Source organism: Thermobia domestica, chromosome 6, assembly GCF_964235325.1.
Source record: "Thermobia domestica chromosome 6, izTheDome1.hap1.1, whole genome shotgun sequence".
Taxonomy (NCBI): Eukaryota; Metazoa; Arthropoda; class Insecta; order Zygentoma; family Lepismatidae; genus Thermobia; species Thermobia domestica.
Genome location: NC_137459.1, coordinates 5,147,338 through 5,160,447, shown reverse-complemented (window position 1 = coordinate 5,160,447; position 13,110 = coordinate 5,147,338). Strand labels below are relative to the sequence as shown.

Sequence of the window (13,110 nt, the reverse complement as noted above, 5' to 3'; positions counted from 1 at the left end):
GCGTGGGAGACCGGATTTGGTTCCTGGCGGGAGCTCATGTGGTTCGGATCCCACATTAATCTGTAGGCCTACGTCTTATATAGCCTCGCTGCTGAGAGGAACGCTAAACTCAAAATCAAATCAAACCACTAAGACAATATTCTGATAGTGGAGTAGGGGCAGGAATAGTCATCTTTAGAGCCCGAAAATTTAGGCATTTATTTTGTGTAAAATAGGCAGGCAAAATGGCATTTAAAATTTGACAAATAGGCACTAAAAGGCAAAAACAAAAGTTGTTATTTTTTATAATACTCAAACATTACATATTTTTCTTGTTTAGGCATTTATTTTTTGTAAAACAGGCAGGCGAATGGCATTTAAAATTTGACAAATAGGCAATAAAAGGCAAAAACAAAAGTTGTTACTTTCTAATACTCAAACATTACATGATATTTTTCTTGTTATATGAATATGTGTACAAAATGTTAGTTACAGTGTATGCTGATTGCACATGACTACAAGATGCTTCTTTAAGTTATCAACAGTCATACTTAATCGCCTGTCAGAAAGAACGGTTTTTACAATAGAAAATGATCTTTCCACTTCAACTGAAGTAACTCGGTCGTACATAAATGAAGCTATTGTACATGTACTCAGTTCAAGATCAATACACATTTCACCGTTAAGAATATCACAAATTTTTAACATTTTTTTGAAAGTCCTCGTTAGCTGCCACAACACATTTGCACTTTTCATAAACAGCCAGTCCCTTTTCCCCCGGCACTTTTCCTAGCTGGTCAACTGTTTCCTGAAAGATCTGTAAGGATGTTGGAAGGGTTTCACCTCTTTTCTCTAGTTTCGTAATAGTCTCTGGCAACTTACCATAATGCACTGAAATGAATGCAAGATCACTGCTGAGATCTGAACAGCACAAAAGTTTTTTCACCTCGGAAATTGAAGCAGCATCCTCTTCTGATAATTGTTCCATCACAGCGTGGATCGTTTCCAGGTTGTTTGCATAGTACACTGCAGTTGAAATCCAGGTCCTCCACCTCGTGATAATCGGTTGTGGAGGAAGAGGAAGCTCGGGCGCTACTTCCTTAAAAATCCGACATCGAGAAGGAGATTTCAGAAATATATTTTTGGTGTTTGAAATTAGCTTGTCTACTTTAGGATACAACATTCTTATCTCTTCAGCAATTCTATGTATGCCGTGAACTAAACATGTGATATGAATCATGTTGGGGAACAGCACTTTCAATTCCCGCGCAGCTTTCTTCATGTACGGAGCAGCATCTGTAATGAAAAGGAGGATATCATTGTGTTGTGTTCCTTCTGGCCATATCAGAACAAGCGAATTTGTGAATAACTGAGCTACTGATGAGCCATTAGCCTTTTCGAGCTCTTCTACAGTCAGAAGAAATGACAACGATGAGGATGTTTCCATGGGTCCAATGATGACTTTTGCTACTTATCATCCTGTAGCATCTGTAGTCTCATCTATCGAAATCCAAATCTTTTTTCCCACAAACTTCATCACGAATCTTTTGCAGAGTCTGTTCATAGCAAACATTTAAATATGTTTTCCTTAGAGTAGATTCTGACGGTAAAACTTCCTTCGTGTATTTTTCCAGGAAATTCTTTAGTGTCTTGTTTTCCAGCTTCCAGAAAGGTATTCCCGCTGCCATGAAAGCCTTGCATAGGTCAAGAGAAAATTGTGATTGTCTATTGGATGAACAAACAGCTGTTGAAATCAAGGACAATTTCTTCTGTCCCGTCATTTTCAAAGCAACATCTTTATGTTTAGCAGTATTCAGATGTTGAGATACAAAGTATTTCTTGTCGTGATTAATTGCTTTGCCACATACTTTGCACAACAAAACTGCGCCATCGGTAGTAAACGTATCTGCACCAAACTCACGGACGTATCCTTGTAACTTACTGCTCAACAGTATGCTAAATTTTGGCATAATGCGGCCTTTTGTGTGTTCGAATCTGGAATAAAGAATATTGTTTCGAATGCTTCGTTGATTGAACTTAGTTCTTTCTTTATTTTTTTTTCAGAAGATCCAGTTCCTTTTGTTACCGACTGGGGAAACAATGACCTCGCGAACAACAAGTTGAAAGAAACCACCTCTCTTTGTTGCAAGCGTAGATATTATTTCTGATAGCACGCTACCGCCTTTGTTCGCATTAATTGTTACAATCCCAAAGTTCGCCGACTTTCGTCTAAGCTAGCGTTTTTAAATCAACCTGAACCTGAAGTCAATGTTATTGTTGAATATGATATCACGCTACGCAGACATTTCAATGAAAAAAATACACTCCTAATCGAGAATGAGCATTTATAATTTGAAAGTTTTGTATCTAAAATTGAAAAAAAAAAAAAAGCATTTGCACATTCAAAAGTTGTTGAAGCTATTAAAAGGCAAAATAGGCAAAAATAAAAAAAAAACTTCATTACAGGTTCACAAGAACACAAAATGAATTTTTCCTTTTAAAAAATACAGATACAGGCATCTTTAAAAGAAAGGCATTTTCCAAAGTTCCGGGCTCTAGTAATCGATTCGGGGCTTTCTAGTAGATTGTCAAGAGGAATTCTTCAATGCAGCAACGTTTATTTTACAGAATGAATATTTTTAAAGTAAATTATTCAGTATAGTTTGTTTAGTTGTAGGATCAATCCACACGTCGTACGTAGAACAGCGCTTTTGGTGTGCTTCTCTAAATGAATGTGAAGTGTTCATTGATCCCAGGTAGTTGCTTATTTTGTACCTGTCGTTGTGATCTTGTTGTTTGTTTATTGACAATTTTAAATTAATAATTGCTGGAAGAATCAACTTCATTGCAAGATCATCCGTAGGGTTGGCATCTGTCCGGTTTTGAAGCGGACATGAAATTGTCCCGTGTCGATTTACGTGTTATAATCTGACGTTTAATATCAATTTTTTCCCCATGTTCTTCCATGGAAAATGCCCCCATATTCTTTAAGACAAGTTTTTGTGGAAGAAAATATGGATTTAATAATCTGTTAGTAGCTGGAAAGTGTTGACAAACATTGAGTTTGATGGTTGACCAGGCATATATGAAGAGTATGGTGTTTCAAACATATACTCCAAACATAGTGCATCACGTGTTGAGCCTTCATTATCAGTAGAGAAAACGAATGTTTTATTTTTTCTCTCTTTGTGCTAGTGCTCCAAACATGCTAAAACTTGTTCAAACTGTGTTATCAGTCCCAGTTTAAGCTCGGATTTTTTCAGTTTGATGAATGCTTCGTAGACGAAAGTTAAGAGTCGTCTGGGCGCAAATTTACTTACTAGTTAGAGCTAAACTCTGTCTAAAGGTGAACCATGCAATATCTTGTGCCAGATTCATAGAATATATCAAAAGCAAGCATAAACTGTATAGTGCTGATTGTTTAAAACAAAAGATAAACTAGGAAGTATGTACATTGGTAATTCTCATTGTATGCAATATATTGGCTTTACATACACAATGAAGTCTTTTACATTTTTTTTTTTTTTTTTTTTTTTTTGTAATACAAGGATAAGTTATAAGTCTTGCCGTATCTCTACAACCCAAACAGCAGGCTCATGTATACGCCGTGATCGAGCGTTACTACAAGGCCAAGCTACTTCAAAAGGTAGTGTCGCAAGCGGACTATTTAACACGGAGGACACCACTCTGTCAGCATCTTCAGTCACGATATCATCAACAATGTCTGATACATGAACTGTTATTGTGAGTTCGAAATCAGGCATAACGCTTCAGAGCAACCTGGAACATTTGTTATGCGAAACAGTAAGGCAGCTTGTTGCTTCCAGAAATTTCGTGCAGGTTGTAAAAATGTTGAAGGTTAGCCACTAGGTAACAGAATCTGAGGTCGTATGAGGAAAATCTATTCAGCAGCACACAAAGATTGTCAATCCAACTTTTCATATCCCAGTCCACTATAATGTGTCACATTCGCGAACTCACGAAAACCATAAGGAGTTGCCGTATTACCCTACGTGAGTTGACCCTGCTCAGACCCAGAGGAGACTAAATGTCGACAACTGCTGTAAAATCAGCCTGATGTGTGTTTCCGGAAATGAGTTGTCACATGCGACGGAAAATATTTTTTTTTCTTTTCAAATCCGAATGCGCAAAACCAGTGGTTGAGCAAGGACCAACTTTCAGAACTGGTCGCCAAACATGGTCTTCCGACCATGAAGTTATGCTATATGTGTGATGGAACTATGACGGGGTAATCACTTCATTTTTAGTTCGTTCGTAATGCTCGCAACCTCAATCCTGATCCTTATTCCTAACAGTTCAAGCAGATGTGTATTGTACTACGCTGCCACACTATGGCTTCGTGAACCGAAAAATCACGAAACCGAATAACAGGACAAAATCATACTCGGCTCGAAAAATACAACAAAAAATTCAAGAACTGAATTCACAGAACTGGTACCTCATCCGGTATGGCTTCGCCCCTTCGGATTGCTACCTGTTTTGATCCATGGTACACTTCCTGAAATCACGATGCTTCTCTAACCAACCATCAGGAATCGGAAACAGCAGTGACTGTCATTTTCGCGTCTTAGGACAAGAGGCGGCTATCGAGGAACTGGCAGGAAGGTGACTGCAAACACTCCAGCATGAGGATCTATACTTTTAATGTAAACCTACTTTGATTCTACTGCAATAAATGACAATATGTTTGTACCAGAATATTGGAAAACTTATGACTTAACCTTGTATTAGAGTTTTCAATTGCAGTTTTTCTTTCCGTGTCTATCACGATTATACCCTTTAGTTTAACAGGTACTGATCATTGAGGCAAGTGAATGATAATGGTCGAATCGGTAAAATTATAATGTGGGAGCTGACGAGAATACCTTGAGAAAATCCAGGGGCGCATCTTTGCCCGCTACAAACTTACTTGGCTGTGGATCAAATCAGGGACCCCACACAGCAGAAATAAGCGTTTTACCACTGAGCCAGCGTGCCCCTTTAACTGTAAAGAGATCAAGTAATTTTGTGTAAGGGGAAGCAAACATAATCATCCCCTGTCACCACTTCCCTCCGGATTTCTATGGACGACTAGTTTCAACCAGGTCCGAAACAAGATCTTGCGTGATATTATGTAGGACGAGTAAACATCTCACAAGTCAGTTAATTTGGTAACACTGCAACGTCACATAGCTCGATCTATTTATTTGGTTTATTTACTTCCGTTCATATTGCTTCATGAGAAATTTCACTTGAACTGAGGAAGAATCCCCTTCAGACACTTTATCTCTCTCTGGTGGCGATGCAGTTGTTGATTTCCATTTGCGTTATCAGGATTTTCTTTACGTGATATATTAAGTAAACACCACCAAATTTTCTGATTTCCCTCAGAGACTCAGATAAGAAATGCCGTGATTCATTGCAGCGAAAGACGGAATGTCTACAGTTATCTACCATTCAACTCTGAAAACTCGTTGCGAGGTAGAGTGCTCCCTTGTACCCAACATGTAAGTGTCTTTGGAATCCATTTTTACTTATTTTTCTCTTCAATTCAATGTCTTTCAAATTCATTTTGTGTATCTGTTTGTAGTTGTTAAGAATAAGACTGGAGATATGACTTTTCTATTCGTGAAGATAAAGAAGAAATGCAAGACTGTTTACATTTGAAGTAATTTGTTGGTATTGCTTTATTGTCATCTCGAAAGGTTTATAGTCATATCTAAAAGACAATATGTAGGCTGTGGGTGACACAAGACACGTACTTGTCACATAGAGATCGCATATATTCTTGTTGAAATCTAAACATTGAGAAAACGGTTCACAAGATGATAACACAACACACAGAACACATATTGTTGGTATTTTAATGTTTTCAGTAAACTCTGTAGTAAGCAAGCATTGCGAGACTCCATTCCACTTGATTTTATGTAGTTAATTTAATTACAAGTTGTGCAATACGTTCATTTTTCTTCTTCTTCTTCTTCTTTTTTTTTTTTTTTTTTTTTACTTCTACATTTTTATTTTGGTGCTCTTTTATTATGAACGCTGACTATACAGGTTGATTGCATATCGCTTTCTTACTATGATCACGTTATATCTTTGATATTTTGATGCCAATCATTAATCATACCTATCAGACTTCTGGGCGGTATCTCAAGTTAAATTCACCTTATCCAATAATTACACAACCTGAGCTCATAAAGTAATAACAGCAGTAATAATTTTCATGCGAATCTACATTCTATCATAGACAGGGCCCCGGGCGCCAAAGTAAGGGGGCGAAAAAAACGGGAGACCAGTGGACTCCACGCACCAGTTATTTCAGTCTTTATTACCCCCAGAAAATAATGCAATCATATATGATGTGAATGTATGTGTATCTTTATGTTCCACCATAGCTCTCGAGTAGTTTCAACCAAATTTGGTACACATGATACTTGTAGTCTGGAAAGTAGTACTGTTGGTGCAGCCCCCCCCCCAGAACACACAGGGGCGAGGGGAAAGGGGATTCATGGAAATGATCTAAAATGACCCATATTAGTATCAAATCCATAGTTTTCGTGGTCCATGAGCTGATTGGTAACAGTTTCGATGCCCTTGAAGTCCAATGCCAGCTCCCAGAGTGAGTAAGACCCCCTAGCACTGCTAGGGGAGGGCAGGTGAGTCATAAAATAAGAAACGACCAATATTGGTGTCGAACCCAGTTTTCGGGGTCGCTTAAATAAATATTGACTACCGATGTCGTTTAAGTCCGATTTAAGCCCTCATTACCGCCCGGGTTGAAATGGTTCCTTTTAAAAATTTCGGACTGATATTAGTGTTGAATCATTAATTTTCAGCGTCGCTAAGTTAATTGGTGGCAGCCCTGATACCGTTTAAGTTCAAGTTCCACCCTAGTGGTGGCCAGACCCTCTGAGCACTGCTAGGCGGGAGAGGAAGGTGCAGACATAAAAATGATAAGAAACGACCGATATCAGTGTCAAAACCAAAGTTTTCGGAGTCGCTGAAATTAATACTGACGCTTCCAATGCCGTTTTAAGTCCAAGTTTGTCCCTATTTGCAGAGAGTGGGGTGGGAAGGGGAAAAATAAAATGTCAAAAATGTCTGAGATTTGTATTGAATTCGTGGTTTTCCAGGGTCGTGAAAACGTTTGACCCATTTTAAATGAAGTTTTGAAGGTAGTACCCATTACAAGCTGGGCTTTTAAATCTTATCATATCAATTTGACTAAAGTTGCATTCTATGGGGTAGGTGTGTTAATATTAATGATAAAAGTTGAGTATCATGTGTATTTTTATCATTACGGTTTGATTGAAATAAATGTTCTAAGGGGAAGATGATTCAAATATTTCCCATAAAAGTATTCTCCCCGTACGAAGAATGGGCATTTCAGCTATGATATAAAGAAAAACTAATATCACGCCTATATCTACTTAAGTACAGTTGTATTCAATGTGCTGAATGATTTACATGCGTTGAATTGTGTTTGTTGTATTTTCTTTAGAATTATAGAGCAATCATTTGCGTCAGTGAATGTCTTTCTGCTTAAAGCAGTGACAGTGAGAAACAGCCGAAGAGGGAAGGGGACATGAATATAGAGGAAGCAGTGTACGAATAGTCAAGAATTCATGAGTGGATAGATGATGTTTGCTTCACCAGCGAATTGAATCATCGGTCTTTTAATTCTGTTTACAACGTTGCAGAGTATAAATTTGCAATATTTTCGCTGAGAAATACAATTTGAAGTTTTACTACCGTGATTAGCGCCACAACATGTGAAGAAACAAAACTCCATATAATCCATTCTTATTGTGTTTCCGCTACTATCCTCCAGTGGCGTATTTTGTGAGCTGCCGGGTCTACTGGCGGTGGCCCTAGAATATTACAAAATAAAGTTAAAATAAAAACTAGTTTATATTGATAATTTTACTTTAGTATCTTCTTTCAGTGATACAAGTTTCTGAGAACTTTATGAGTTTAGAGACATCCACTAACTTCTTAGCACACAGTTTGTCTCGCTTCCTTAAGATATTTTCGATTTGGCAGCGTAGCAGAAACCACTTCTTTGGTTACTTACTGCAGCAAGAATCGTGTAATCAGCACATTTTCCTTTGCTCCACCTCCAATTACAGCGTACGAACGGGCTACCACGTAGCACCAGGTACCTATAGCAGTGGTTCTCAACCTATTTTGACTGGCGAGACACTTTACTGGACGTCCATCACATCGCGACAGACTTGTTTATTTTTATTATGATTAATAATAATAATAATAATAATAATAATAATAATAATAATAATAATATCTATTATAATAGTGAAAGCAGTTAGTTTGTATAATGTCTGTATGTAGCACTGAACATTATTCCTACCACTGGAGGTGTTGACTGGTACAGTCTGTCTCGATTTTAACTAATTATTATTAAATTCTTCATGGTTTTTAAATTCTAAAATTTTGCGACACACCTTAGGGGACTGCGTGACACACCAGTATGTCGCGATATATCGCATGAGAACTACTGGACTATTGAGTAATTGGTTTCTTGGGCATGCGCGAAGGATAGAGGGAAATTATACGAGTAATGACAGCACATTTTGGGTGTGTCTGAGAATTGTCTCGATCATCTTCAGTCTCGTTCCGTAGCGGTTTGCGTCAACGCTAAGTAAATTTTGTTTTACAGTATTTTGCGATAGTCGGCGTAGCTGTTATAATTATTTGTTGTATTATTTGCGTTACGTTGCCAAGGCTCTTACACACTGAGGCTCCTTCGTTGGCTAATCGCCTATTTCAGCGTTCTTTAGTACTCGCACAGCTTCTATTTACTCTGGTGAGTAGAGTTACCACATATCCTAAGGAAAACGTAGGTCTTCACGCAACACATGAAGGTACAAACGTTTTTCCATAATAACTAATAAGATAATTAACTCTTTCTAGTGAAGAGCAAATCATTTATCTACTTGATAAAAGTATGTTGTAAGGTTTTCTCTTATTTTGAAGACTGTATAATAATGTGTAAACTAAACAAGAACTACAACAACAACAACAACTACTACTACTACTACTATTATTATTATTATTATTATTATTATTATTATTATTATTATTATTATTATTATTATTATTATTATTATTATTGTACAGTTGTTATAAAGGTTAGTGGTAGCCCAAGCTATCAGACCAATATACGCCACTGCTATTCTCGTTTGTATTAGCATAGACATATGCTGAAGTGATTTTGATTAACTTTGAACGATGTGGGTAACACTGGAATTAAAATAGCGAATACAGGGATATCTTGTTGTCATGTGTGTACATAGATATTCAGATAATTATGCGTAACACAACACAGACAATACGAGGATGATTTGAATATCCGCCGGCTTTGATTGTCAGAAAGGTCGTTAAAACATAATCGTGGTGTGTTTCGTTAGGAAAGGAAACTGACGTTGATAAGCTCTGACCTTACATCATAGACGTCAGTGAGATAAGCGGTTTAAAATAGGATTTCTTGTAAAGTGAGGACATCGCACAGAACCTTCGCGAAGCACATTCGTATGTTTTTAGCAGTGTTCAGCCCTTCATTCTGTTACTTAAATTTGCCTTTGTTTTTCTAGACTTGTATGTTGAACTAGACTTGGAGGTTACTAGCAAACTTCTATACTTCCCGCAAGATCAGATAGGGTTGTCAATCGGCCTGTTTTTCACCGGCCTGGCCGGAAATATTGCTATTGTTTTGATTAAATCTGGTGACCGGTACGAACTTCTTATTAGCCCCTTTATGATCGTTTTTTTTTTTTTCAAATAGAAAATTTGTATCTAGTTCGATGCAGTTTCATCTAGTTTTAAGTATAGATTTAAAAAGTAACTTTCATTCTGTAAATCCAAAACTGTCACCTTTCACCATCTATCAACGATTAATATATTTTGTTCATTTTTAGATAATTTTAAAGAGATGACAGTGACTGTATCAGGGGAAATTTAAAATTTACTTGTAAGGAATTTTACACATTTATTGAGAGTGAAAAAGGACTTCTTACAGCAATTTCCTGTAGTTGAAGTATAAGTTTAAATAATACATTTCATTTTCCAAATCAAAGTTCATCTGTTTCGATAATTTCAAAGAAGTGGCAGTTACTGGTATATACAATAAAATGATCAATGCCGATTTCCGTTTCTCATTTACAACACAATGTATCTATTAAGCTCATTAGTGAATGTACTAAGGATATATAGAATACAGGTGCTAATGCACTTCCGTTCACGATAGTACATTTCCTTCCCATGGATGGGTCCGAACAGAGAAACTTAACACTTAGATCTATATCATAGGGGATTTTGAGGAGGTGTGTTTTTTTTTTTAAAAATTATTTTCCAGAGTTGGCAGCCCTACATCAGATAAACCTTATTTGGCTCTCGAGAATGCGCCGAGAATTTTTCCTTTCCTTTCCTTCTCAAGCGTGTCTCTAGGGGTAAGCTCATAGATTCATTCGTAAGTACTTGCGTACGAACTCCAAGTTTTGAGAATGTTTTCTCTGCCTTTAAAAGGACGGTGGCTCAGTGGTATAGCGTTCACCTCTGGTGCTTGGAGTCCCTGGTTAGATCTCAGCTCGCGCCAAGTGAACTTTGTGGTGGATAAACACTGTGTACGTGGGTTTCCCCGGGGTTCTCCCGTTTCCTCTCCCTTTCTTCATTCCTCCATTTCCTTCATTTCTCATCATCACCGTCTCCTTTAGCTTAGCCGGCATAATCGTGGGACGTAAAACTCAAAGAATTCAGATTTCCGCCTTTAAGAGGAAATGAAAAGGCTTGAACATTTTTCATCGTTCCCCAGATTTTCAAAACTGCTGAGCGTAGGAACTTGAAGGGTCATATAAATGTTTGCTATAACCACTGTGGATAATATTTTTCTTAATACAATGAAGATTTTGTTAAATTTATCACTTATAAAGTGCAAAGAGGTTACTCTTATGAGAAAACCAAAACTCTTCAGCCTAGGAAGCTGAAATTGAGTTACTGCACAAAACGTTGTCTTTATATCGTTTAGGTGGGCCGGACTTTTGAGAAATTAATCTTTGACGAAGTTTGATTTCCATTATTTTGACCTTATTATTTTGAAACGCTGGATATCAGGGTTCGAATTAACTGGAGATTAGGTTTTCCCCTCTCGTCAAGTAATTTCCTCAGTTTGTCAAACTAGAATTGTTCCCTTACCAGGGAAATGTTTATCTCAATTTCATCATTGTGTGTGAAATACTTAAACATTTCGTAACAAGTGCTAGAAACACAATAACACGATTTGTTGCTTGATTGCACAAACGCAGATACAGTGCTTGTTAAAATACGTATAAACAATACCAGTGTCTTCCTCATAGTGTGAAAGAGGATTTAGTGTAATGACTTACACTTTTACTAATCTTCGAAATCGAATGCTAACAAAAGTAGTGGCTACTAGAGTCGGTGATGTTTGAGCCATGCTTAGAAAACTGCTGCCGAACGTTTAGTAGCAGAGTGGTTACGAAGTGGACACCATTCAGCAATAGATTCCCCGCACAGAGAAGTGTCTACCAGGAATAGCCAGAACCGGTTCCTGGTGGAACCGGTTTTCGGCTCTGAACGGATCCGGTTCTAGAAGATTCTGTTCCGGAACCGGTTCTGAAAACCGGATCTCCAAGAACCGGTTCCCCTCGAACCGAAACTTTGTGGCCATCCCCAATGTCTACTGAAAAGACTGAAAGAATAGTCACGTCGAACTAAACTCTTTATGTAAATTTGTTGAGTAACATCTTAGTTTTACATTTATTAATAAAACAACGTTATTTTGTGACTAGGGTAATGGTCAAACATATTTCTAGCTAGAAGCCGAACGGAATGTCAATCCAGTGGCCCCGTAATGAATATATCTTCAAGTACAGCCCTAGGTTTATATATCTATATCAATATCTGCAGGTGGTTGTAAAGTCAATACCTATTTGTAATAATGAATAGTTCAAAAAGTAAACAACTTACCACAGTTTTATTTCAATTGAATACATTATTAGAATGTATCATTTGGTCATTAAGTTACATTTCAACGTATGCACCCGCATTTTCCACACACTTCCGGAATCTTTCAGGAGCAGAATCCACGGCCCTTCTTAGCATCTCATTTGCAAACACTTCACAGATATTTTTTGTTCAAGGCTGTTAATATCTCTTCGTTTTAACTTGTACTCTTGTTCGTTAGCCCAACCCCAAACGAAAAAGTCGCATCGGGGTTGATCGGGGATGTGTACAGGCCATTCTGTCAGTCCCCGGATCTTAGGGTTAAGCGTTGCGTTCCTATCTCGTTCTTGCCTCACCATCTCTGCACTTGCACAACCGACCTCCAAGCTTCATAGCTGGTGCCAATCTTAGCTGTCTTCTACGGTGTATACACCAGCCATTTTGCATTTTTCACTGAATCAACTTCTGAAATCATAAGTACTATACCTCACATTAGCAAACAGTATTACATGCCAGCTAGAAATTTCTCAATTAAGATTAAACATGTGGTTTCGTTCCATTGAAAGTTATACGGACAACAATTTTAGGAATGATCCAAAAAAAAAATAATGCATCCTAAGATTGCGATATTGACAAATAATTAGTTTTTGGGTTAGGGGCCACAAAATATTTGAACGGCCCGTAAATCGAGTTTTCGTATTTTCTACGGAATAAGCACATCATACTGAGTTACAATTTAGGTTTGGCTACACTACATGTACAGTGAAACCTCCCTTAACAGACACCTCTATAATACGGACAGATTTTTTTTGTCTCGGCAAAAATATATGTTCTCTTACGGAACAAAACCCTCCCTTTTACGGACACTCTCAGATACGGACGCGGACAGTCTTTTTTACCCCCAAACGTTTCAATAACCTCTTCATAACGGACAGGAATTATTCTCGGTTCTGCGATATATGACAGTAGATCAATAAACTGCTTTCTGGTGGAAATCCTAGAAAATCTTCAATAAGCACTAACATTCATGCAGGGTTAGTCGTATGGTCAAGAATTCTATGCGGATCTTCCCTTCCCTAACAAATTTAGTGCTTTTTCCTCTGGGCCTTTCTTTCCCGACAATTTCATAGATAACAAAAGAAACATTGT

General features: G+C 37.6%; 2 protein-coding genes across 7 annotated transcripts in view; one reads left to right on the top strand and one right to left on the bottom strand.

Moving 5' to 3' along the window:
- Nucleotides 1-13,110, top strand: part of Ipk1 (Inositol phosphate kinase 1) — a 794,094-nt gene that overhangs the window by 464,436 nt on the left and 316,548 nt on the right. Inside the window, exon 1 of one of the 6 annotated variants that reach the window (XM_081761272.1) lies at nucleotides 5,409-5,486. The exons of the other annotated variants lie outside the window; for them this stretch is intronic. The gene's annotated coding sequence lies outside the window, so the exon portion shown is untranslated. Of the gene's footprint in view, nucleotides 1-5,408; nucleotides 5,487-13,110 lie in introns of those variants that run through there. 6 annotated transcript variants of the gene reach the window in all.
- Nucleotides 1,476-1,949, bottom strand: LOC145687104 (CGG triplet repeat-binding protein 1-like). Its single transcript, XM_081760563.1, has one exon. It carries the CDS (start codon nucleotides 1,947-1,949, stop codon nucleotides 1,476-1,478), a length of 474 nt encoding a protein of 157 aa, XP_081616689.1.